Here is a 27,394-nt window from a genome sequence, read left to right on the forward strand (position 1 = left end):
AAAGCTTCTGAAGCCTGGAGAGGGTGAAAAACAACCTACTGGGCCCACTGGAAGTCAGGAAATGGGCTATTTCTATAGATGCTAGTGGACCACAACATCTAGACCAGTGTTTCCCAACCTTGGCAACTTGAAGATATTTGGACTTCAACTCCCAGAATTCCCCAGCCAGCATTCACTGGCTGGGGAATTCTGGGAGTTGAAGTCCAAATATCTTCAAGTTGCCAAAGTTGGGAAACACTGATCTAGACCAACGATTGTGAATCTTTTTTTTCCTTGGGTGCTGAAAGAGCGTGGGCGTGCCCTATCACGCATGCATGAGTACCCACACCCAGGAGAAGAGCCTTCTCTGTGGCGGCCCCGACCCTCTGGAACCAGCTCCCCCCAGATATCAGAGTTGCCCCCACCCTCCTTGCCTTTCGCAAGCTCCTTAAAACACACCTCTGTCGTCAGGCATGGGGGAATTGAAATTTCCCTTCCCCCTAGGCTTATAGAATTTATACATGGTATGCTTGTATGTATGAGTGGTTCTTTAAATTGGGGTTTTTTAGATTATTTTTAATATTAGATTTGTTTACATTGTCTTTTTATATTGTTGTTAGCCGCCCCAAGTCTTCGGAGAGGGGCGGCATACAAATCTAATAAACAAACAAACAAACAAACAAATAAATAAATAATTCAATGCCTGGGGATGGCGAAAATGGCCTCCCCTGCCCACCTCGCAGACCCTCTGGAGGCCTAAAACAACCCATTTCCCAACTTCTGGTAGGCCTAGTTGGCCTGTTTTTCATCCTCCCCAGGCTCCAGAGGCAAAAATGCTCTCCCCTATCCCTTTGGAAACTCTCCAGATGCTGAAAATGCCTTCCCAGAGCCTCCGGCTGAGCTGAAAATCAGCTGGCCAGCACACACATGCACATTGGAACTGAGCTAGGGTAACGGCTCACATGCCAGCAGATATGGCTCCGTGTGTCACCTGCCAGCTGTGCATTTCCTCCTGACCTCACAGCCCTTTCCTCCGTCCTCTACAACAAGTGGAATAGCAAAGGCGTATTCACCACCACACCAGAAACCCATCCTCACCTCCGCTGTGTCCTTCCGACTGCCTTAACTTCTGGTTTAGTTCCTCATTGAGCCATTTGTAATGAGCCAATTCCTTTTCCAGCGTCTGGATCTTCTGTTCGTATTGAAGCCTGCTGTTTGCCTGCCCTTCTTCGATATGTTCTGCAAAAGAACGAAGGAAATAAAATCTTAAAACGAGATTTGGACAAGCCACGGTGATGATTACAGTGTTCCCTCGGGTTCAAACTTCGCGAAAAGTCTATACCACGTTTTTTCAAAAATATTAATTAAAAAAATACTTCGTGGTTTTTTTCCCTATGCCATGGTTTTTCCCGCCCGATGACATCATATGTCATTGCCAAACTTTCATCCACCTTTAATAAATATTTTTTTAATAAATTTTAATAAACATGATGAGTAATAATCTAAATGGTTGCTAAGGGAATGGGAAATGGTAATTTAGGGGTTTAAAGTGCTAAGGGAAGGCTTGTGATACTGTTCATAGCCAAAATAGTGTATTTACTTCCGCATCTCTACTTCGCGGAAATTCGACTTTCGCGGGCAGTCTCGGAATGCATCCCCCGCGAAAGTCGAGGGAACACTGTACTTGCATAGTAACAGAGACAGCCCTTTAAAACACACACACATGCACACAAAATTTAAAAAGAGCAGCAGATGGGGAGGAGAAACAAAAGGGGACTTTAAGTGGTGTGTGCATGAATATATTTTATCTTGAGGATAAACATGGATTTCTGTGTGCAATAGAATGTAAAGAGCTAATAAATAATGACGTTATTCTTATGTCACATCACAGAGTAGCACATTAGTTGATCTGACTAATCTTTAAAAATCTCAACTGGTTTGGACCGGTGGTGAAATCCAATTTTTTTTACTACTGGTTCTATAGGCATGGTTTGATGGACATGGCAGGGGAAGGATACTGCCAAATCCCCATTCCCTCCCCACTCCAGGGGAATGTTCTGCCGGCGTGTCTCAACCGCCCATAATTACAGGGTAATTAGTCCAGGAAGACACACACCACACGATAAAAGGAAAACGCAAAAATTTTTATAAACAGAAAAACAGAAACAGCTCCCTTTTTAAATGTCAAAGGGATTTTCTGGTACACACAAGGCACAGGTTAAATGCAGTCCAATTGCTCACCCAATAATGGGGAAATTGAGTCCAATTCTAAAGTCCAAAGAGTCCACACACACAATCCTGAAGAGCAAAAACCACGATCTTGACGAAACAATGAATCAGATGAACTGCCATGAGGCTAAAACACCAGGCTGCACTTTTATCTGTAACAATAATTACAGCAGCCCCACCCAACCACAGGTGGCCTCATTTTCTCTTCTAATAATCCTTCAGGTGTTGTCTCCTATGCATCACTCTACGCATGCATGGATGTGTCATTCATTCTTTTTCAGAATCCAGGGATGATACAGATGACTGATCTCCTCCTGGGCTGTCTGCCAAACTCCCCTCTTCCCTGTCACTCACGCTTCCTTGGTCAGAGGAGACTTCGTCGGCAGATTCTACTGGGAGCAAAACAGGCCTGCGGCATGTGGATGTCTCCCCCACATCCACCTCCACACTCCTTGGGGCAGGAGCTGGGCCAGAGACGACCACAACAGGGAAGGATACTGCAAAATCTCCAACTTATGCAGATGTGTTTAGGAGAAACAGTGTGCCACCAGTGATCAATAAGGATTTATTAATTAATTAATCTAATTTATACGCTGCCCAACTCCTCAAGGACTCTGGGAGGCTTATCACAAATAAAAACAATATTTAAAAGAACAATTCAAAAAATGATTACAAAACCCTAGTAAAAGCCATACATATCTCTCAATATCTCTCACGACTGGATGTAGATGGTCTCTCATTTGCTCAACGGCCACAGGTTTTTACAGCTTTGCGGAAGCAAAGAATGATTTAAACAAAGATTTAACAGAAACCAGGATTGCTCCTCGGTCCTATTTATTACCCCGACTCTGCTGGAGCAGAAGCTGAATGTCCTGTTCATGTTCCTTCTGTTGCAAGGTCAGCTGACGGTCCATCTCCAAGCGCTGCCGTTCCAAGGCCACCTCCAGCCAAAACACCAGCTGTAGCTGCTCTTCCAGCTGCATTTCCAGTTCCGAAAATGCCACACTCTGTTTGTGCTGGTCTTCTCGCAGGGTCACCACCTGATCGTTACAGGAACGTTTGGAAATATTTCAACCCACTGTGGTTATGGGAAAGGCAATGGGCAGATATCCCAGAACTCAACAGGTACACAGTGGTTTCATTAGCTAAATGTTCTTTAGCATTAACCACTGTGTCTTGGTGTGAATGTGCTAATTGTTGTGTGTGCTAGTTGCCTTGGCCTGCTAGTTGTTTGGCGTGCAGTGCTTGCTACAGAGCCCTGCACACCAAGACAACTAGACACAAGAACATTTTTTCCTGAACGCCATCACTCTGCTAAACAAATAATTCCTTCAAAACTATCAAACTATTTACTAAGTCTGCACTACTATTACTACTAGTTATTTCTCATCATTCCTATCATCCTTTTCCTCCCAGTTATGACTGTATGACTGTAACTTGTTGCTTGTATCTTTAAGATTTTTATTAATATTGTTTCCTCATTGCTTATTTGACCCCTGTGACAATCATTAAGTGTTGTACCTCATGATTCTTGACAAATGTCTCTTTTTCTTTTATGCACACTGAGAGAAAATGCACCAAAGACAGATTCCTTGTGTATCCAATCACACTCGGCCAATAAAAAATCTATTCTATTCTATTCTATTTCTATTCTATTTCTATTCTATTCCTATTCCTATTCCTATTCCTATTCCTATCCCATCCCATCCCAACCTATCCTATCCTATCCTATCATATTCTATTCTTCTAAAATGCAATTTCTCAATTAAGGTAAAAGTGACATGCACTTTCTATGGTTGCTGGGCAGGATGTCACACATTTCTGAGCCATACATTATTGGGTTCCTACCTTATCAAAGTATTTGCAAAGAAGTGCCCGGGTCTCGGAGGAAGAGAGGTAGCTGAGTTTTGCCATAAGGTTCATCTCACATTGGGACAGAAGGCTGGCTGATGACCTCAGAACTCGCTGTCTGCAAGTGATGGACTCGTTTTTATACTCTATGGCAGCATCCAGAGCTTCAATGGCTTCGTCCAACTGGAAAAGTATCCGCTCCTCCTAAAAACAGACCAACATTCCCCCCGTCCTGAGAAATCATTTGATCCTCATGAAGAATCCTCATGATACTTCAATTAACTGGAATCCTTCCTTCCTTCCTTCCTTCCCTTCCTTCTTCCCTTCCCTTTCTTCCTTCCCTTCTTTCCTTCCTTCCTTCTTCCCTTCCTTTCCTTCCTTCCTTCCTTCTCTCCTTCCTTCCTTCTTCCCTTCCCTCCCTCCCTCCCCTTCCTCCCTCCCTGCCTCCCTCCCTCCTTTCCTTCCTTCCGTTATGGCCCACCAGCAGATTCAGACAGTGAGGACTTTGGGGAGGAGCATGGGCCAGTCCTGAAGTCTGGGAAAGGCTCCGACGAATGCTGACGAGGCAGAGATGGGGCCAGGGCTGTCTGACAGTTATCAGCTGCCTTTGGAGTCAGACATCAGTGAACCGCTTAGAGAAGGCTGTAAAAGCACTATGAGTGGTATATAAGTCAAAATGCTATTGCTATAATGAATCAATTTTCAAAATAGAGCGACCAGACCCGCTTACCTCAGGTGACAGCAAGGTGCCCTGACGTAATTTCTCATCGATTTCCAACCTCTGCTTGAGCAACTGGTCCTTCTCCTGACGCAAATTATTAATTTCTTGACGGATGAGTTGCTGGTCTTGTGCGCTGCTTTGACCAAGCTGCCCATTCCTCTGCGTTAGCTCTTTCTCCAGGTACTCCAGGCGGCTGGAGACACGAAGAATGTCGTCATTCAGAGCCTAAAGGAGGGAGAGAAGGACGATCTTTAAGGAACATTCGGTGCCCAACAGTCAGAATGGAAGTTTGCAAAATTGCCAGACTTCAACAACTCTTGGGAATAAACGTTTACTGAAGACCAGGTTAGGAAAGCAGAATCGGAGATTCTAACCCTAACTCTAACCTTTGACGTGAGTGACTGGCCACCTTTAAGCCAGTCACATGACTTTTAAGCCATCCCCCGCTCACATGATCATCAAGCCACTCCTACCTGGTCACATGGCCAGGAAGCCACACCCATAAAATAAGCCATGCCCACAGTGTGGTAGTAAAAAAAAATTTCAGCCCTTCACTGTCTGGAGTCGATTTAATCTCATGCCGACTGCTTCAGTGACTCCATCCATCCACCTCGTTCTGTATCATCCCCTTCTTCTTTTGCCCTCAATTGTTCTCCAGCATTCAGGTCTTCTCCAGTGGGTCCTTCCTTCTCATTTGTTGGCCAAAGTCTTTGAGTTTCTGCTTCAGTATCTGGCCTTCTCAAGAGCAGTCAGGGTGGATCTCCTCTAGGACTGACCAGTTGGATCCCCTTGCAGTCCAAGGGACTCATGGGAGTCTTCTCCAGCACCATAGTTCAAGGCCCTTTTTTAAAATTATTTTTTATTTTATTTTATTTTTTAATAAATATGTTTATTGAATATATACATTAAAAACAGTGTACAGAAAAGCAAAGGGGATATATGGGATTGAGACCCTCTTCCCCCTAGGCCTTTACTATTCTATGCATGGTATACATGTATGTATGTTTGGTTTTTTTATATTAATGGGCTTTTAATTATTTCTAACATCAGACTACTATTGTACACTGCTTTATTGTTGCTGTTAGCCGCCCCGAGTCTCCGGAGAGGGGCGGCATACAAATCCAATCAATCAATCAATCAATCAATCAATCAATAAATAAATAAATAAATAAATAAAATGTACATGCTAGCAATTGTAATTAACTTATCTAGTGAGCATAGGTGGGGGAGGAGGGAAGAAAAGGGGGAGTGGGAAGGGGGAAGAAGGGAAAGAGAAACGAGAGGAGGAGGAATAGAAAATTAGAGCAAAAAAGAGTAGCAAAAAGAGGAACATAGAGGGCCAACATTAGAGCTGGGGCTTCAATGCTTTACGGCCTCTGGTTCAAACATGTAGGTGGTGTAGATTTCCCTAGTGTTTTCTCCATACGTGTTGACGCATTTGTTAGTGCCAGTAAGTATCAGTAATTTAAGGGTTTGTTCATTCAGTTTATTTATAGTTCAAAGTTTTAATCTCATGCTTCAGCAATTCCATCCATCCACCTCATTCTCTGCCGTCTCCTTCTTCTTTTGCCCTCAATTTATTTTATTTATTTATTTTGTCCAATACACAATGAGGGTTTTAGTGGGTATATATATATATATACACACATAGTAAAATACATGATGAAGGTTATAGAGGAGATACTTATAGTAAAATATATCTAAGAAAGAATAGAAAAGAAGATATAGTAATAGAACATATCAATGAAAGAATAGAAGAAGAGATATAAGAATAGAAGAAAGGTATAGGAGATATAGATTTCCAGCATTGGGTTGTTCTCCAGTGAGTTCTTCCTTCTCATTAGGTGGCCAAAGTCTTTGAGTTTCATCTTCAGGATTTGGCCTTCTAAAGAGCAGTCAGTGTGGATCACCTCTAGGACTGACCAGTTGGATCGCCTCGCAATCCAAGGGGCTCACAGGAGTCTTCTCCAGCACCAGAGTTCAAGGGCCTCCATGCTTTGTCACTCAGCCTTCTTTATGGTCCAACTTTCGCAGCCATTACATTGCAACTGGGAAAACCATCACCTTGATTATATGAACTTTTGTTGGCAGCGTGATGTCTCTGCTTTTTAGCCTGCTGTCTAGATTTGATCACTGTAATATAACTCAAAATAATTTTGCCCACCTGGCTAGACCGGAGTCTCTTGTTCTCCAGGTCATTCTTCTCCTGAAGCAAAGCTTCTTTCTTGGCAACGATGGTTTCTCTTTTGGTCAATTCATCTTCCAGCTCACCCAGGGCTCGTCTCTGCTTGAGGATTTTTTCCATCTCTACATCCAACCATTTCTTCTGCTCTTCAATTTTCTGATGGACAAACAGGAGCAAAAAGAAACCAGGTTGTCCCAGTTTGATCACACATGCTAAACCACGTATAAGTTTTTACCGTCAACTGCCGAACAGAATTCCTGCTCCAAAAATCCCAGATGAACCCCCAGTTTTCTGCCTGTAGGGTTCAGGGCTTCCAATTACTTCAGAGAGCGGAATAGGCTTATGATACTATTTTTTAAAAATTATTTATCCATTAATTTGAAATCAAAATTAAAAGAAGGGTGTGTTTTTTTAAAAAAAATGTTCTAATCTGAAAAAACATTTCCTACATATAGGATTATCTTTGCTTCCCATGGTGGCAGTCACCCAGGGAAGAAATACAAAAGAAGCACAAGGAACCTTTTAATGGGGGTATCTCTCGGGGTTCATAATGGAGAAGATCTACCTATGAAAGCTTCAGGAGCTGACAATGACCTTTTTTAAAAAAATAAAGTTTTTATTGTTTTTCTCCATGACACATCTATACATCTACCTTAATTCTTAACAAAATACATATAGTTCTATTTAATAGTACATGGACCAGTATCTTAACTGAACCATTCATTCATTAGTTCGTTCGTTCGTTCTTTATTTACTTACTTACTTACTTACTTACTTACTTACTTACTTACTTACTTACTTACTTACTTACTTACTTACTTACTTACTTACTTACTTACTTACTGGATTTATATGCCGCCCCTCTCTAAGGACTCGGGGTAGCATTTATACATTAATTACCTGCTTGTTTCCTCTTTTATATCCTCCCTCCCCTCCCTCTATCTCCCTCTCCCACTTCCTCACTAGGAGTTGAGAATGACTTGATGGCATGTACCATATTTTTCAGAGTATAAGACGCACCTTAGTTTTTGGGGAGGAAACTAGGGGAGGGGGGAAATCTGCCTACCACGTATTCATCTGGCTAATGTCCTTAGTCTGGTCAGCATCAGCACATTATTTTATCCCCTGGTTAAGACTGAAAAAAACCTTATTTGGAGAGAGTAACAATGAAAGAGCCTGCAAGCAGATAAGAACTGGGAAGTTCACTAGCACCTCGTTAGGACTGGAGATAATAATAATAATAATAATAATAATAATAATAATAATAATAATAATAATAATATTTATTAGATTTGTATGCCGCAAGTAGAGCAATGAAAAATATCCCGCAAAGATGGGAAAATCATTCTTCGGAGAGAGTAACAATGGAAAAGCCTACAAGGTAAGAGCTGGGCAGATCATTAGCACCTCATTAGGGCTGGGGGGGAAAAGCTTCAAAAAACCCTGCATTCAGAGTATAAGACACACCCAAATTTTCAGCCTCTTTTAGAGAGGAAAAACATGCATCTTATACTCCAAAAATACGGTAATTAATTCCTACTTGAGCAAGGACCGGGCTGGAAGACCTCCAAGGTTCTGTTCTATTCTATTCTATTTATTCTATTCTATTCTACTCTGTTATATTCTATGATAATCAATCCACCCCATTGCGAAAAATTGGGAGACGTTCCAGATCAAAGTCCAGATGATGATGTGTGCATCCCAATATTACTGTTCCAAATAACACAATTATCCCACTTGTGTCATGGTGCCCATGTTGTTTTTGGCTCTGCCTGTGGCCCAGCTTCCTGCCCAGAGGCCCGCAGGCATCCACCTTTACCTGCTGCTGTTCGAGACTGATCATTGAGTCATTGCTGCCACTCCTGTGCTTCCGCTGATAGGCAGCTACCTCCTCAGTTTTGATCCTCAGAATCTTCTGGTGCTGCTCGTGCTTCAGCTCCAACTCCTAAAGATGGAAGGGGGAAAAAAATACTGCTGCACCCATCCTGAATGTTAATTGTGGTTCTCGAAAGCCAAAAACCTACCTAAAAGATTCTGTGCTCATGTGTTCCCTAAATGCATCCTTTGCAAACCTGAATGCCCTGTAAGTGTTTGTATCTCAGAATTCGCCAGCTATTTTACTCTACTACAATTACAAAAGACCCCATTAATTGTATCTGCACACAGAAAAACGCTGGTGGTGCAGTGGTTAAAATTTAGCTACTGTTGGTGCATCTATTAAAAAACAAAAAACAGCCTGGATCTTCTAGAGAGCGTATAGCTTCTGAGCTACTTTTAATCATTCCTCAGGACAAATTCCAACCAAAACTATTGAAAACTGATTGGCATTTTACAGTGAGAATCCAACGCAATGAAGCTTCCATAGACAGGGAAAGAAAGCCACCCAATATTGTCCTTCAGAAATATAAAATTGCAGAGGGAAAAAATTACGGAGAAAGGTGGCATAGTAGGTAGGTAGGTAGGTAGGTAGATAGGTAGGTAGGTAGATGTTATAGAGAAGATAGATAGATGATAGATTAGGTAGATAGATAGATAGATAGATAGATAGATAGATAGATAGATAGATAGATAGATAGATAGATAGAGTAGATAAATGATAGATGGGTAGATAGATAGATTGATAGATGATAGATAGATAGATAGATAGATAGATAGATAGATAGATAGATAGATAATTAGATAAATAATGGATGGATGGAAGGGTGGATGGATAGATAGATAGATAGATAGATAGATAGATAGATAGATAGATAGATAGATAGATACTGTAGATAAATGATAGATGGATAGATAGATAATTAGATAAATAATGGATGGGTGGATGGATAGATAGAATGATAGATAGATAGATAGATAGATAGATAGATAGATAGATAGATAGATAGATAGATAGATAGATAGATACTGTAGATAAATGATAGATGGGTAGATGCTAGATAGATAAATAAATAATGGATGGATGGATGGATGGATGGATGTATAGGCAGGCAGGCAGGCAGGCAGGCAGGCAGGCAGGCAGGCAGACAGACAGACAGACAGACAGAGTACTGACAGTGCTGGAGATGAGGAACCCTTGCCTGCTTCCAAGGTGAGTGAAATGAGGGCCCCGATTATTGGGGGCAAGAGGTTGACTCTGTAACCCACTTAGAGAGGACCGTAAAGCACTGTGGAGTGGCATTATAAGTGCTATTGCTAATAAAAGAAATACAATTCAAACCCGATGGAAGAAGCTCTGCCTATCGCCATCTTTTCTCGCTTGGAGGCCGCTGGAGCCCAGCCGTATCTACCTTGACCCGATGCTGCCTCTTCTGCATCTCGGTTTGCAAACGTCGCTTCTGCTCCACTTCTTCCCGCAAACGCTTCTGGAGCTGGCCTTGCTGTTGCCGCATCAGCTGCACGTTCCTCTCTAGCTCCAGCAGGCGTTTCTCGTTTTGAGCGGAGAAGGAGGCCAGCCGCTCCGTCACCCGCTTCTTCTCCTGCAGCATCTGTCCAGAGAGAGAGGATGATAGGTCAGGACCCCTTTGGGGACTGAACAACCGTTTTCCCTGGTGTTAGGAACTAAAGCTTCTATTTTGGCGCCTTGGAACATATTTCTGCAATCCAACCAATCAGGCGTTTATAGTGGAGGCGTCCCTCTGACCTTCCTGCCAATCAGCTTCAAGCTCTGTTGGGAGAATTGGCGCTAGACTTATGGTTGGGGGTCACCACAACATGAGTAGCTGTATTAAGGGGTCTCGGCATTAGAAAGGTTGAGAACCACTGATATAGGGAGAGTAGCAAGAGTAGAACTGCAGAAAAAACAATTGCTGCCAACCTGACTTCCATTGAGGACCTGCATACTGCACGAGTCAGAAAGAGGGCGGGGAAAATATTTACTGACCCCTCGCATCCTGGACACAAACTGTTTCAACTCCTACCCTCAAAACGTCGCTACAGAGCACACCAAGACAACTAGACACAAGAACAGTGTTTTCCCGAACGTCATCACTCTGCTAAACAAATAATTCCCTCAACACTGTCAGACTTTCTACTAAGTCTGCACTTCTATTCTACTAGTTTTTCTCATCATTCCTATCATCCTCCCCCGGGAGATTAGGATTGCCCCCACCCTCCTTGCCTTTCGCAAACTCCTCAAAACCCACTTCTGCCGTCAGGCATGGGGAAATTAAATCCCCAGGACTGTTTTCATTTTATGTATGATTTGTATGAGATGTATGATTGTTTTTTACATTGAGGGTTTTAAATTGTTTTAATTCATGGATTTGCACTGTTTTTGTTGTTGTGAGCCGCTCTGAGTCTCTGGAGAGGGGCGGCATACAAATCTAAATAATAATATTAATAATAATTTCATTCCTGCCATTTTGTGAACCTCCTTCGTTTCCCGGCTACCTTTGCCTTGCTCTGGGCAGCTTCCACTTTGCTGCGATATTCCTGGAGTTTCCGCTTTTCAGCCGGGTCGTGAGGTTCTTTGCCTTCCAGCTCTTGCAGCTGCCTCTGCCCATCGTTCAGTTCCATCCGCACCTGCTCGGCTTCCTGCTCCAAATGTTGGATCTTCTGCTGGTACTGTTTGTTCATGGCTTGGGCATGCTTGCCTGAAACAGACAGACTTCTGTCACACGGAAGGTCAGCCCATAATAGAACAGAAAAGTTGGATATTTAAAAGTATACTGCTCAAAAAAATAAAGGGAATACTTAAATAACGCATCCTAGATCTCAATGAATGAAATATTCTCATTGAATACGTTGTCCTGTACAAAGTTGAATGTGCACAACAGTGTGTGAAATCGATTGTCAATCAGTGTTGCTTCCTAAGTGGACAGTTTGATTTCACAGAAGTTTGATTTACTTGGAGTTATATTGTGTTGTTTAAGTGTTCCCTTTATTTTTTTGAACAGCATATTTAAAAGTATTTAAACATCCTGATAGCATTTGGCTCAGTATTAACAATCAAAACTGTTCAGATGAAAAAAAAAACCATATTATTTTAGAGATTGAAAACTTTTTATTTAAAAATAATTTTTATTAAATATAAAAGTTAAAAAGTAAATTTAAAACATTAAACCACAAACTTCAAACAAACTGACATAACATACAAACAAACAAAAAAGGACAAAAAAACCCCTTCTAACCCTTTCTTTTACAGTAAACCGCATTGATGTTTTATTTCCAGAGATTGAAAACTTTTTATATGTTTCAGGATTAGTTCTATAGTAACTTTGCTGACTACTGTATGTTTCTATTTTGATTAATGATAAGAAAAATAACTTGTTTTGAAGTGCCAAAATGCTCTACTTGTATAAACTACTTTATCCATGTTTTTATGTGTATAGTTTTCAGAGTTGTTATTAGCCAAAGTGTCTGTTTACTGTGTTTTGTAAGAAGCTGAGCAACTTTTATAGCCTTGGAGAAGTTATGTATGAGTATATTCATTTGGTTTATTTTAAAAAGAAGCTAGTTTTGTACTTTGGAGGTAATTGTATCGATTTAATATACTCTGAATTCCTGTTTTCTGTATTCTTGATACTGTACTAATGATGCTCATGTATCTCAATTGGCATTGATGCACATTGGTCACAACATATTGTCTTAAAATCATTTTTTATATTAAAGTTATGCAGGAAAAAAAGAAAAGTTGGATATCAAATGAATTAGTATGAGTGTCAGAGCATTTGCAGTGTGACTATTATTAGGAGAAAGAGCCAGCAAACAGAGCCTTAGACATTTAACAGTGGTTTATATAAAATATATGGCATCTATAAGTGATGTACATTACAAGCAGCGTGTCGTCATTGAATTTCTCACTGCGGAGAAAGAAACTGTTGGGAACATTCACAAATGTTTGTGTACAGTTTACGGAGTTGACGGAAGGACGGTTAGTCGCTGGGCATAGAGGGTGAGGCCATTACAGTGCAGAAATGGCTTTGTGACCAGAACAAGGAGTGGTACCGACAGGGCGTACACATCCTTATGTCTCGTTGGAGGAAGGCCACAGAACGGGATGGAAATTATGTGAAAAAATAGGGAGTGTAGAAGAAACATCATTCTTTCTTGTGTGTAAGTTTCATTGTTTTCAATAACTAATTGTTGAAGAAAAAAAATGTGGTGCATTACTTTCTTGTAACGTACATCACTTACAGACGCCATTTCAAAACCCTGCTTCAGCTACGCTATCTGTCTGAAGAAATGCAAAATTTACACATGCACTCCTGACAATTTAAATAATTTATATCTAAAGTTTTGCATTCGTACCATTATTGTAGGCTGAGAAAAAAAATGTGGTGCATTACTTTCTGGGCAACCACTGCATAACCAACTCTTAAAGTGGTAAAAGCACTTTGTAGACCACTTTATAGTCTACAACCGGCAATATCACTACTGATTCATCTTCATTTGATCAGTCTTACATTGCATCAGCTTTACAGCTGGTCAGCTATTCAATCTCAATACCTTAACAAAGAGGAAGAATCATGCGGTAATTACAGTCTCAAAATGGGTAAGAAAAGCAAGTAGGATGCTTGGCTGCATAGCTAGAGGTATAACAAGCAGGAAGAGGGAGAATGTGATCACGCTATATAGAGCGCTGGTGAGACCACATTTGGAATACTGTGTTCAGTTCTGGAGACCTCACCGACAAAATTGAATGGGTCCAAAGTCGGGCTACAAGAATGGTGGAAGGTCTTAAGCATAAAACGTATCAGGAAAGACTTAATGAACTCAATCTGTATAGTCTGGAGGACAGAAGGAAAAGGGGGGGGCATGATCGAAACATTTAAATATGTCAGAGGGTTAAATAAGGTTCAGGAGGGAAGTGTTTTTAATAGGAAAGTGAACACAAGAACAAGGGGACACAATCTGAAGTTAGTTGGGGGAAAGATCAAAAGCAACATGAGAAAATATTATTTTACTGAAAGAGTAGTAGATCCTTGGAGCAAACTTTCAGCAGACGTGATTGATAAATCCACAGGAACTGAATTTAAACATGCCTGGGATAAACATATATCCATCCTAAGATAAAATACAGAAAATAGTATAAGGGCAGACTAGATGGATCATGAGGTCTTTTTCTGCCGTCAGTCTTCTATGTTTCTATGTTTCTATGCTGAAGCAGAGGTGGATTCCTACCACAGTGCGGTCCAATGCGCCGCTTCAGTAGTGGCCTGCTGATCACGCAGTTTGCGTGCGGTGGCTCCAGTCTGTCTTTGCTGGTCCGTATGTGCTGCCATCTTTTTTTTTTCCTGATTCTCTGAGATTTTTGACTCTCTGAGCATGTGCAGAAGGAGAATCGTCCGTCTGCGCAGGCGTGGAAGCAAAATCGCGCTGGGGACGCGTGGATGTAAAATGTCGCAATGCGTACGCAGAGCACTGGTAGGAAGAAGTAAGAAGAACCCGCCCCTGTGCTGAAGGATACAAAGTCTGATATTCCAAGGGAAAGCTCTGCTGGTCTTTTCCACAAGCAGTGAAGAAGGAAAACAGACAACCAGGGGAGGTAGGATTGTTGTAGAGAGGCCGTGAAGAATGGCCTTGAAGGACAGGAGGAAAAGGATCAAGCATGAGTTGAGTTCAACCACAGCTCAACAGTTCCATACCTGTTTTAATCAGCTCTACTATCAGGTCCTCTTTCATACGGATGTTGATGGCCAGCTCACGGATCTTCTGGTGGGCCTGAAGCAGCTGCCATTCGGAATCCTTGCCTGGAAAGCTCCCTGCTGGGCTGCTCACCTCCTGTTGCCTCCCATCTGGGAAAGAAAACGCAAACGAGAATGGTTCGGTACAAATGGTATCACAATAACAGAATAGAATAGAATGGAACAGAGCAGAGCAGAACAGAGCAGAACAGAATAGAATTCTTTATTGGCCAAGTGTGATTGGACACACAAGGAATTTGTCTTTGGTGCAGATGCTCTCAGTGCACATAAAAGAAAAGGTACATTTGTCAAAAATCAGGAGGTACAACAGTTAATGATTGTCATAGAGGTCAAATAAGCAATCAGGAAACAATCAATATTAATTAGGTCAATCCCCACCCCCTTTAATAAATGAAGTGTGTGGTTATTATTATTATTATTATTATTATTATTATTATTATTATTATTATTATTTATTAGATTTGTATGCCGCTCCTCTCCGAAGACTCGGAGCGGCTCACAACAATAAAACACAGTACAAATCCAATTATAAAAAACAGTTTAAAAACCCTTAATATAAAAACAATCATACATCCCAAACATACGATGCATTGAACGGAACAGCCCAGGGGGATCAGTTTCCCCATGCCTGACGGCAGAGGTGAGTTTTAATGAGTTTGCGAATGAGGTTCCAGAGGGTCAGGGCCACCACAGAGAAGGCTCTTCCCCTGGGTCCCACAAGTCGACATTGTTTAGTCAACGGGACCCGGAGAAGGCCAACTCTGTGGGACCTAACTGGTCGCTGGGATTCATGCGGCAGAAGGCGGTCTCGGAGATATGTTGTGAATGAATTGGCTGATTGATTTTACTGTATAGGGTTTTTACCTGTAATTTTAATAATAATAATAATAATAATAATAATAATAATAATAATAATAATAATAAATCTTAAGGATACAAGCAACAAGTTACAGTCATACAGTACAAGCAGGAGGAAGTGTCTGAAATAACATTTTTGTTCTCAGCATTGGGAAAGCAAAATGATTGTTTCTGGGTGTTCTTTTTTGCTTGGCTGAAAGCACTGCCGTACCTTTAGGTAGCTCCAAAGATTTCTCCTGGACTCCCTCTGGGGATTTGGAGTTGTATTTTTTATTCTTCTTGGTTGAAATGTCTTCTTTGCTCCAGTTGTGGGTTCTGTTCCTACAAGAACACCCAGTTGTTCAGTTTAATTAAAAACACAAACTACACAGGTGCACAAAAAAATATTTTTTGTAATCATCGCAGTTGACCTTGTACTTTTCTGAATCATTGTTTTGTTCTGATTTCAAAAATGCATATAGTTTTTTTGTAGCAGGTATAGTTTCCATGCAGCAGCAGCATTATTATAAGGTATAGGAAATATACTGGCAACATTAAAAAAAAACCAATAATTACCGCATACATTGGTATTGTAGAAATAACATAATAATTGCATTGTTATCCTCACATGCTGCTGTTTTTTTCAATAAATAAAAAAGAAAGAAAGAAAAATTGTGGGTACCACCAGACCCAAATCAATCTACAGAAGATGTAACACATCACTCATGACTCACCTGTATTGCTGAAGGGACCAGACTGGCCAACACCTATTCTCGTCTTCCAAAGACGAATCAAAAACGTTGTTCGGTGTTTTCATTTGTGACATGTCCTTTGTCCCTAGACTGTACATATTATCTCCAGCAAGACTGCGGCTTTGTCCCAGCGAGTCTTCTCCATTGTGAGCTGTGACACCGTGGAGCTATTTAAAAGAAAATGTGCAATAAGGAAAAGGCTGCAGGATGAGCCTAAAAATTTGCTTACACTCTAAGCTATTTGCCCCCAAGAAGGTTTGCAGTTACTTATAGCTACCGTATTTTTCAGAGTATAAGACACACATTATTCCTTCCCAGAAGAGGCTGAAAATTTGGGTGCGTCTTATACTCTGAATGTAGCTTTTTCGAAGATTATTTTTCCTGCCCTAATGATTTTCCCAGCTCTTCCTGGCTTGCAGGCTTTTTTATTGTTAGTCTCTCCAAAGAAGGTTTTTTCCCAGCCCTAAGTCTTTGCAGGCTTTTTTCCATTGCTACTCGCTCCGAATAAGGTTTTTTTAAGCCCTAACCAGGGGATTAAATAATGTGCTGAAGCTGAGCAGATTAAGGATAAATACCTGATAGGCAGATTTCACTCCCCCCCCCCCCCAAAACTAAGGTGTGTCTTATACTCCAGTGCATCTTATACTCCAGAAAATATGGTCCTTAGATTGAATTTTAATTATCTTTTCTTTCTTTCTCTTCATCTACTTCCAAGAAAGGAAAATAACTTATTACAGCACAAATATGAGCCACTGGCTAGCCAATTACACAAGACAAGGTCATGCAATTAGGTTATAGTTTGGTGTGTCACCAAAATTGTATGAGTTGACAAAACAATTGCTAAGTTAAATATATAATGGGAATACAGTCCAAGTGCCTCACTGGCACCTCATTGTGTTCTTGTTTTTATTTTTCATTAATTTGATTGTCAGGAAAAATGTATTGGGCATATTTTCAATGGAGAAAGATACACAACCAGGCCTGGGGCTCAGAATATGTTAAGGACCCTGTGAATTGACTTTACTATTAGTCGACCAATCATCATGGCTGTTGTTTATAGTTATTTATTTTGAAGGTGTTTTGATGTTATGTTTATGTTTTCTTGAATGTTTAAAATTTCTTTAATTTTTAATTTAATGAGCCATGGTGGTGCAGTGGTTAGAGTGCAGTACTGCAAGCTACTTCTGCCAACTGCTGGCTGCCTGTAATTTAGCAGTCCAATTCTCACCAAGCTCAAGGTTAACTAAGCCTTCCATCTTCCTGAGGTCAGTAAAATGAGGACCCAAATTGACTCGGCGTTCCATCCTTCCAAGGTGGGTAAAATGATGATCCAAATTGTTGGGGGCAATATGCTGACTTTGTAAACCGTTTAAAGAGGGCTGTAAAGCACTGTGAACTGGTATATAAATCTAAGTGCTATTGCTATGTAAAGCACTATGAAGTGGTATATAAGGCTAAATGCTGTATTGAAATTGAAGGCTAACTCTGACTACTGCTAGAAGTTTGATCCTGGTTGCTCAAGGTTGTCTCAGTTTACCATCCTTCTGAGGTTGGTAAAACGGGGGCCCAAATTTTGGGGGGCAAGAGACTGACTCTGTATTAATTTTATGATTTTAGAATTGTAAGCCACCCAGAGTCAATTGGTTGAGTTGGATCGCTGCGGAAATCAAATAAATAAAGAACTTTCAAGAAGGAGCTATCATCCTTTCCCCCAAAATTCTTATGTGATCTTGCACAGTAATTCCTGAAGCATCACAAGATTTTGGCATTCTTTTGAGACATTTCACAAGTGTATGCAAAAACGTTAATTCTGGTGTGCCTTGAAACATCTTCTAAAAGTGAGTTTATTTAATTGGATGAGGGGTTTTTTGGGGGGTAGGGGTAGGAAAGGAAGACCATAACCTCCGAGTCGTCTCCAATGCAGATCTAAGAAAAATGTTTAAATCCTGTTTATAGGATGATGAAACAACTCACAAACCTTACTGTGGTGATTACAGGCAAGCTTGAGCCAGTGATGGGACTGGTATGCATCGACGGGAGCTGTGTGTGGCCTTTGGTCAAGCTGTACCAAGGAGACGTTCCCTAGAAGTTCAGGCATGCCCAAATGGGGCGTCTCCATCTTTAGGTACTTCTGAAATTCAGAGATGATGTCTTCCTGTTCTCGCAATTTGGCACCCTGGAAAAAATAATAATAATAATGTGAGACCGAATGTGATTGCTTGAAAGCATAGCTGGTAACTTCAGAGCCATGGGCTCCCCAGTTCTTTATTGTCCCTATTGTCTGGTGTCTCCCACTTCTGCAAAGTGACCAGTGGTTCTCAACCTTTCTAATGCTGGGACCCCTTAATATAGTTCTTCACGTTGTGATGACACCCAACCATAGGTCTAGCGCCAATTCTCCCAACAGAACTTTACACTGATTGGCAGGAAGATCAGAGGGACACACCCACTGAAAACACCTGATTGGTCAGATTGTAAAAATATGTCCCAAGGTGCCAGAATAGAAGCTTTAATTCCTAACACCATGGGAAATTTGTTTTTTCCCACGGTCTTAGGCGACCCCTGTGAAACAGTCTTTCGACCCCAAAGGGGTCCCAACCCCCAGGTTGAGAACCACTGGAGTAAGCGATCCATTTTTAATGTGATTCATTATCTTGGTTTTTTTTCCCTAGGGGTCAACCTAGTCTACAAAGAACCTGAAGGTGGGACAAAAAAGCAATAGATGGAAACTAATCAAGGCAAGAGTCAACCTAAAAATAAAGAGACATTTCCTGGCACTGAGTACAATTAATCAGTGGAACAACTTGCCTCCAGAAGTTGTAAATGCTCCCCAACACTGAAAGTTTTTAAGAAGATAATGGACAATCATTCGTCTGAAATTCTATATGGCCTCCTGCTTGAGTAGGGAGTTGAACTAGAAGTCCTCCAAGGTCCCTTTCTGTTCTGGAACTGGACTGGGATATGTCCGGCTGCCCCAAGAATACGAGCTTTACAGACTTGTAATTTTCAGAACAACACTTATTTATTTATTTTTCTCCCACATTAGAATTTGTCATATACTGCTCCGGCATGCAAAATACATTCCAATCTCAGACAAAAACTACAAAGTTATAATTCTTTCTAAAAGAACGGGCTGTCTACTTCAGACTTCTTCTTATCTCTGGGTCAGGTTCACGCTACTTAAAAATAGTTTTATCATGCATTATACAGACTCACTTCTCTGGAGAAATGGCAAACACATCCATCTTGTTTATAGCACTTTGCAGAAAAGCATTCATCTCTTCCGTGCAATCCCGGATGTGATGTAATTAATTGATTTACACACTCTGAAATAGCATATTAAAACTTCTTCCCCCCAATTTCATCTTTTCTTTTCTCTGACCTTCTGAATTTTGCACTTAACCAAGGACTCCCTTCTACACCCCCGTTATCTGAAGAAGTATTACTATGCATACATGTACATACTCATCACTAGCCTCCTCCACCTCTCTTAAATCAGGGTAATTAACAGCTTCTACATCACCTTCGTCTTCTGAATCTGACATTTCCAAAGGCTGACAGGGAACACTCACAACACTCACAACACTTTCAACATTTTTAAAAAATCAACGGATGGCAGGCTGAGGGAGGAGAAGCTTGCCAATCTAACAAGGAGATACCTGTGCTTTGTACTGCTCCATAGCATCCTCAAGGGCTGCCAAGAAATCCTGGTTCTCCCTCTCTAACCGCTCTACTTGCTCCTCCAGCTTCAGCACCTCCTCCTGCCTCACCGTCTCAGGTCCGGGTTGATGCCCCTCCTGGCAAAAGAGAGAGAAAAAAAGAGCAAGAGGTGGGATCAATTACCTTTATTACAGTCAAAGACCATCAATATAATATTAATAATAATTTTAAAAAAACAAGAAAAAACCAGAAAAACAGAACATCCAAGAACCGTTTCAGATTCTTAGAATCTAGACATTTTAGTATCTCTTTGATCCTAGTAGCAGATTCTTGGGTGATAAATGTAGTCCTTGACTTACAACAGTTCGTTGACCATCCAAAGTTGGCCGTCACCCAAGTCAACATAGACATGCTAAGTGTTGAGGTTCTTGGATATGTGGAGACAAATGACTTACACAATTCATGACTTTTGGCTGAGCAACTAAAATTGACCCATTGTAAATATACAAGAGATGTACATATCTCGCTATGAAGGCACACATTTGCGACGAATCCCCACTGCTGCTGCGCAAAATCTGGCCACCTGTGCTGTAATGAGGTGGGATCTTCTTCATGGGATCTTCAGAAGGTTCTTGGGTCATCCCCTCACCCGGACCATAAAGAAAGAGCAGAGCATCCTCATAACCCACTCTCAGTATCATCCCACGAGATGCTGTTGGCAGAAACAGCTCCATGTCTTGTATCCCAAGGGAGGCTATTTAATTACATCTCCACCTTGAATGGTTCCCCCAAGATCAAAAAGAATAACATCCAAAATAATCAATCATGTCCCCTCTAAAGACTTCACAAGTATAATAGTCCCTGTACTCATCTGCATCCAAAACGGGCCATGTGGGGATTCTGGGGAGGAGAGGAAATACTGCAGGATACTTTTTTTTTTCTTGGGGGGAGGCCGCCTGTCAAGCCGGTGCAAAAGTTGCTGAGAAATTAACAGCTTGCCACACTATTTATAGAAGGCCTGATGTTAATGGGAACTTGGGGGGAGGGGTGATTTTAATGAGGGAACAGATGCAGCCACAAAGCATTATTTCAAGTAGTTCAAGGACATCCTATGCCCACCCACCTGGGTGGAAGCAGAAGGTGGGCTGGCCATGCTGGCACAATCTGAGTGTTTGTGGGTGGGGGACAAGGGATGTGAACTTTCAACTGGGTGGGAAACTCAAATTCAGGTTTCCCAGAGTGGGTACCAGGCTCGCTCTGGAAATAAATTAGAACATTGAGGAGTACTCTGACCCTGATTTATTTCGGATTTTACCTGGAACCTTGACATGGGGTGGGCTGGGCCATCCAGGAGTGGGATTTGGGGGTTCTCCAAACTGCATAGAATTTTAGCTGGAGGTTCTTCTGAACATCTGCAGACCCCCAATAGCCACCCCTGGATATAGAACTAACAGTTTGACCTCAGTTGTTTCCTTCCTTGAATCAACACCACTGCCTCTTTCCTCCCACAAATGGGTCCCCTGTCCTTCAGCAAATATCCAGGAGATATGAGTAATTATTCAGTCATACAAAAACAGATACATTAAAGTTCAATTAGTGTTTACTTTTAGAAATAGCACAGTCAAGTTAAACAGTCCAGGCATACACATCCAAATCAGTCAATGTCTCTTCATACAATAATAATATTACAAGCCTGTCTTTTGTCTTACATACCAGACATACATTATAGCTTACAAATACATCAACTAACACAGAGCTTACTACATCAGTCACAGCAAATCAGCAGAAAGAACAGAGAGAGCAGAATCATGCTTTCTGGCTCCCTCTTATGGCAATCTACAACATTACATCTTAAAGCCATAGTACTTCAATGCAAACAAACATACATTGTTAGTTTGTTTATATATTGCAAACCCAACTGTTTTTTACAGAGTGCTAACAGTTCCACCACAGTACCTGAGTCTTGACCAGCTTGGAACTGGACCTTTTGGAGTGCGGCTCCTCAGCTGAAGTGCTTCCAATTCCGCTGTCAGCACCGGAGGTCAAGTTCGGGTCACCTGCTCCATTTTCCACTGCACACAGCCACTCCTTCATCTGGAGCCCCTGTTCCTCTGTCAAGTTGCCCTCCCCTTGCAGTTCCATCAAGAGCTGATAGGCGGCGTCTGTGCACGTCCGGTAGTGGTTGCATTCAGCTCGTAAGCGAGCTATGCTTTCCTCTGAGTGGCCTTTGGCGGGCGCCTCCGATCGGCGGATGATGCGAGTCTCGGACCGGTGTCTCTGTTCCAAGGCCCGCTGAAGCTTCTTGAGACGCAGCTGTAGGGCTTCGACGGGCTCCGCCTCCTTGCTGCAATTCACCACGGCGCTGTTTTTGATATTCTGAGCCCACCTGGCGTAATTCAGAGTAGTCAGGCTCTCATCAAAGTCGGAGGAGGAAGGGCTGACACAGGCAATCATCACGGTTTTGACGTTCCCACCCAAGGAGCCTTTGAGGATCCTGAAACCAGAGCAGGGTCTCATATTAGCAACACGGAAGTAGAGCAGGAGGAATCATGCTTTAAGGAAGGAACAATGTGGACCAGTTTCTGTTTTGGGGTCAGGCAAAGTTGGTTCTTCTCTGACAGTGATGGCAAACCTTTTTTACCTTGGGTGCCGAAAGAGTATGACCGTGCGCTATCGCACATGTGCAAGTGCCAACACCCATAATTCAATATCCTCTGGAGGCCATAAACGGCCTGTTTCCCAACTTCTGGTGGGCCCAATAGGCTCATATTCCGCCCTCCCCAGGCTCCAAAGGCATCCCTGGAGCCAGGAGAGGGTAAAAATGCCCTCCCCTATCCCCCCGAAGGCTCTCTGGAAGCCAGAAATGCCCTCCTAGAGCCTCTGTGTGAGCCAAAAATCAGCTGGCCGGCACACACATGCACATTATAAATGTGCTAGGGCAACAGCTCACGTGCCAGCAGATAGGGCTCCGCATGCCACCTGTGGCACCCGTGCTATAGGTTCACCATCACTGTTCTATGACATTTGGACTTCAACTCCCAGAATTCACGAGCTAGCATGATTGGCTTAGGAATTCTGGGAGTTGAAGTCCACAAAATTATAGAAGAGCCAACTTTGCCTACCTCTGTTTTGGGTCATGAATAGCTCTCAGGAAGGGGAAAAAAACCTATCAGAGGCTGCAAATGAAAATGACAATGCTGTTGAAGTCTGTTATTTATGCAGTTCTTAGCTTCAAATCAATTTTATTTCAGAAAAAATAATCACCCGTTGGCATTGTGGAGTCCTGGCCCTGAATTTAAACTATGGATTACTGCCACTTTAGGAAGCTGGGTAAAAATAGAATAGAATAGAATAGAATTTTATTGGCCAAGTGTGATTGGACACACAAGGAATTTGTCTTGGTGCATATGCTCTCAACGTACATAAAATAAAATATACATTTGTCAAGAATCATGTGGTACAACACTTAATGATTGTCATAGGGGTCAAATAAGCAATGAAGAAGCAATATTAATAAAAATCTTAGGATATACGCAACAAGTTACAGCCATTATAAGCCATTATAAGGCATTTCCCTTCTCAGCTGTAAATTCAGCCACTGCTAATTCAACCACTACTAATTAAGTAAAGGCTCTTTGGGCTGGTGTGCTCTGTTTTTTTTTGCTCCTGGGTTTATCTCACAATACTAAGCACGCTGCCTAAACTCTGACAAGAACAAATACAAGCACTCTGGGAAAATTCTAGAATAACACAGATTAAAATCCACTCTGTCAGTTATACCTGGCCTAACTATACTGAACAGTAATCCATAAACTATGAGACCTATAGTCATTAAATACTAAAAGAAAAATATTTGTTCTGGCCTCTCACTGTAATAAACATGATTTGATTTTGACTTGAATACAACCATCATTTCAGCAAAACAGATAAGAGGATAAGAGTACAGTGGTACCTCTACCTACAAATGCCTCTACTTGCAAACTTTTCTAGAGAAGAACCGGGTGTTCAAGATTTTTTTGCCTCTTCTCAAGAACCATTTTCCACTTACAAACCTTTGAAACTGTAACCGGAAAAGGCAGGGAGAAGCCTCCGTGGGGCCACTCTAGGAATCTCCTGGGAGTAAACAGGGCCGGAAAAGGTGGGGAGAAGCCTCTGTGGGCCCTCTCTAGGAATCTCCTGGGGGAAAACAGGGCCAGAAAAGGCAGGGAGATGCCTCCGTGGGGCCTCTCTAGGAATCTCCTGGGAGGAAACAGGGCCAGAAAAGGCAGGGAGAAGCCTCCGTAGGGCCTCTCCAGGAATCTCCTGGGAGGAAACAGGGCCAGAAAAGGCAGGGAGAAGCCTCCGTGGGGCCTCTCTAGGAATCTCCTGGGGGAAAACAGGGCCGGAAAAGGTGGGGAGAAGCCTCTGTGGGGCCTCTCTAGGAATCTCCTGGGAGGAAACAGGGCCTCCACCCTCCCTGTGGTTTCCCCAATTGCACGCATTATTTGCTTTTACATTGATTCCTATGGGAAAAATTGCTTCTACTTACAAACCTTTCTACTTAAGAACCTGGTCACAGAACGAATTAAGTTCGTAAGTAGAGGAACCACTGTACATCCTAACAGGGAGGACTCAGAAGAAGACTACCTGGTGATTTTGGAATCCCGATAGGGGATGTGGCTGTTTTTCCGCCGGGGGTCTCCCAGGGCGCTGATGACGTTGCCCAAGGCCAAGAGGCTGGCGTTGATCTGGATGCTCTCCTTCAGCCTCTCCCCAGTGCACCCCGACTTCACCATCCGCTCCGAACCGGCCAGATCCACAAAGTGAAACTTGGCCTTCAAAACCTGCCCGGAAGTTGGTGCCATCGCAGTCTTCCCCACGCGGGTGAAGCGAGCGAGACAGTTGCTGCTCTGCCTTCGTGCCATGGTGACGGTGAAGATGGTGTGGGAACGGCTGGACCTCCGGTTGAGGTGGGTGCTTCCCGTGTGCTTGGCCGCGTTGCCCATTTCCAGCAGGCTCAGAACCTCATCCAAACCTTCCACTTCGGTTTCCTTCACCCCGTGCAGCACTGCAACCAGAGAAGGAAGAAAAAAGGCTGGGCCCCCTTGCAGTAATAAAGCCGTGATGGTGAACCTATTATTGATTGATTGATTTGATTTGATTTTTTATGCCGCCCTTCTCCTTAGACTCAGGGCAGCTTACAAGATAGATAGCTTTCTATCTATCTATCTATCTATCTATCTATCTATCTATCTATCTATCTATCTATCTATTTCTTCAATTTTCTTATGCTGCTCTTCTCCTTAGACTCGGGGCAGCTTACAACGTGTTAGCAATAGCACTTTTTAAACAGAGCCAGCATATTGCCCCCCATAATCCGGGTCCTCATTTGACCCACCTCGGAAGGATGGAAGGCTGAGTCAACCTGGAGCCGGTGATGGGATTTGAACTGCTGACCTGCAGATCTACAATCAGCTTTAGTGGCCTGCAGTACCGCATTCTACTCACTGTGCCACCTTTTGAGCTCTCCAGGCTTCAGGAAACTTAATTTAATTTAATTTAATTTAATTTAATTTAATTTAATTTAATTTAATTTAATTTAATTTAATTTAATTTAATTTAATTTAATTTAATTTAATTTAATTTAATTTAATTTAATTTAATTTAATTTAATTTAATTTAATTTAATTTAATTTAATTTAATTTAATTTAATTTAATTTAATTTAATTTAATTTAATTTAATTTAATTTAATTTAATTTAATTTAATTTAATTTAATTTAATTTAATTTAATTTAATTTAATTTAATTTAATTTAATTTAATTTAATTTAATTTAATTTAATTTAATTTAATTTAATTTAATTTAATTTAATTTAATTTAATTTAATTTAATTTAATTTAATTTAATTTACAAGACCCCTCGCGATACTCGATTTTTCGCGATATAGTGGTGCGGAAGTAAAAACACCATCTGCGCATGCGCGCCCTCGCGCATGTGCAGATGGTGTTTTTTACTTCCGCACTTGGGAAGACCCCCGCCCAACAGCTGAGGACCCGCCTGCCCGCCGCCGCACCGCTCGTGCCGCCGCTGCTGGCGCGAGCAACGCCGCTTCCCAGCTGAGTGGCGCGAGCAACGGCGTGGGTGGGCGAAGGGCGGGCGCGCGGACAAGGGGCGCACGAGCGGCGTGGCGGCCGAACAAACGGCGGCCGCACGAGCAACGCAAGCGGCGTGGCGGCCGGACAAATGGCGGCCGCGCCTGGCGGCAGCACGAGCAACACGAACGGCGTGGCGGCCGAACAAACGGCGGCCGCACGAGCAACGCAAGCGGCGTGGCGGCCGGACTAATGGCGGCCGCGCCTGGCGGCAGCACGACACACAAACAGCGTGGCGGCCGAACAAACGGCGGCCGCACGAGCAACGCAAGCGGCGTGGCGGCCGGACAAATGGCGGCCGCGCCTGGCGGCAGCACGAGCAACACAAACGGCGTGGCGGCCGAACAAACGGCGGCCGCACGAGCAACGCAAGCGGCGTGGCGGCCGGACTAATGGCGGCCGCGCCTGGCGGCAGCACGACACACAAACAGCGTGGCGGCCGAACAAACGGCGGCCGCACGAGCAACGCAAGCGGCGTGGCGGCCGGACAAATGGTGGCCGCGCCTGGCGGCAGCACGAGCAACACGAACGGCGTGGCGGCCAAACAAACGGCGGCCGCACGAGCAACGCAAGCAGCGTGGCGGCCGGACAAACGGATTCTCCTCCGACCTGCCCTCACCTTAGCTTCCAGCTGATGCTTCGATCCTTGGAAGAGGCCAGAGCGCCTTTCTGCACCACACTCTGCGCTCGGGTTCCTTTCCGGAAGATGGAAGTTTCTCTCCTTCCATCCTTTCTAGCAATACAATACTCGATGGTTAAAACCATTTTAACCATCGAGTATTGTATTGCTAGAAAGGATGGAAAGAGAGAAACTTCCATCTTCCGGAAAGGAACCCGAGCGCAGAGTGTGGTGCAGAAAGGCGCTCTGGCCTCTTCCAAGGATCGAAGCATCAGCTGGAAGCTAAGGTGAGGGCAGGTCGGAGGAGAATCCGTTTGTCCGGCCGCCACGCCGCTTGCGTTGCTCGTGCGGCTGCCGTTTGTTCGGCCGCCACGCCGTTTGTGTTGCTCGTGCTGCCGCCAGGCGCGGCCGCCATTTGTCCGGCCGCCACGCCGCTTGCGTTGCTCGTGCGGCCGCCGTTTGTTCGGCCGCCACGCTGTTTGTGTTGCTCGTGCTGCCGCCAGGCGCGGCCGCCATTTGTCCGGCCGCCACGCCGCTTGCGTTGCTCGTGCGGCCGCCGTTTGTTCGGCCGCCACGCTGTTTGTGTTGCTCGTGCTGCCGCCAGGCGCGGCCGCCATTTGTCCGGCCGCCACGCCGCTTGCGTTGCTCGTGCGGCCGCCGTTTGTTCGGCCGCCACGCCGTTTGTGTTGCTCGTGCTGCCGCCAGGCGCGGCCGCCATTTGTCCGGCCGCCACGCCGCTTGCGTTGCTCGTGCGGCCGCCGTTTGTTCGGCCGCCATGCCGT

The 27,394-nt window shown here is 43.1% G+C and overlaps 1 protein-coding gene across 3 annotated transcripts in view; it reads right to left on the reverse strand.

Annotated features, from left to right (window-relative positions):
- The window catches only part of KIF7 (kinesin family member 7), a 45,266-nt gene that overhangs the window by 10,492 nt on the left and 7,380 nt on the right, over positions 1 to 27,394 (reverse strand). For 2 of the 3 annotated variants that reach the window (XM_070763498.1, XM_070763495.1), the window contains exons 4-18: positions 24,487 to 24,907; positions 21,817 to 22,354; positions 19,860 to 19,997; positions 18,179 to 18,376; positions 16,183 to 16,367; positions 15,681 to 15,790; positions 14,552 to 14,701; positions 11,355 to 11,557; positions 10,253 to 10,450; positions 8,785 to 8,910; positions 6,945 to 7,121; positions 4,790 to 5,005; positions 4,057 to 4,263; positions 3,050 to 3,248; positions 1,078 to 1,218 (exon numbers count right to left, since the gene is read on the reverse strand). In XM_070763498.1, coding sequence (XP_070619599.1) covers positions 1,078 to 1,218; positions 3,050 to 3,248; positions 4,057 to 4,263; positions 4,790 to 5,005; positions 6,945 to 7,121; positions 8,785 to 8,910; positions 10,253 to 10,450; positions 11,355 to 11,557; positions 14,552 to 14,701; positions 15,681 to 15,790; positions 16,183 to 16,367; positions 18,179 to 18,376; positions 19,860 to 19,997; positions 21,817 to 22,354; positions 24,487 to 24,907 — 3,207 coding nt within the window. The remainder of the gene's footprint in view (positions 1 to 1,077; positions 1,219 to 3,049; positions 3,249 to 4,056; positions 4,264 to 4,789; positions 5,006 to 6,944; positions 7,122 to 8,784; positions 8,911 to 10,252; positions 10,451 to 11,354; positions 11,558 to 14,551; positions 14,702 to 15,680; positions 15,791 to 16,182; positions 16,368 to 18,178; positions 18,377 to 19,859; positions 19,998 to 21,816; positions 22,355 to 24,486; positions 24,908 to 27,394) is intronic. The other variant, XM_070763496.1, reaches the window with a different exon arrangement.

Source organism: Erythrolamprus reginae, chromosome 10 (genome assembly GCF_031021105.1).
Source record: "Erythrolamprus reginae isolate rEryReg1 chromosome 10, rEryReg1.hap1, whole genome shotgun sequence".
Lineage (NCBI taxonomy): Eukaryota > Metazoa > Chordata > Lepidosauria > Squamata > Dipsadidae > Erythrolamprus > Erythrolamprus reginae.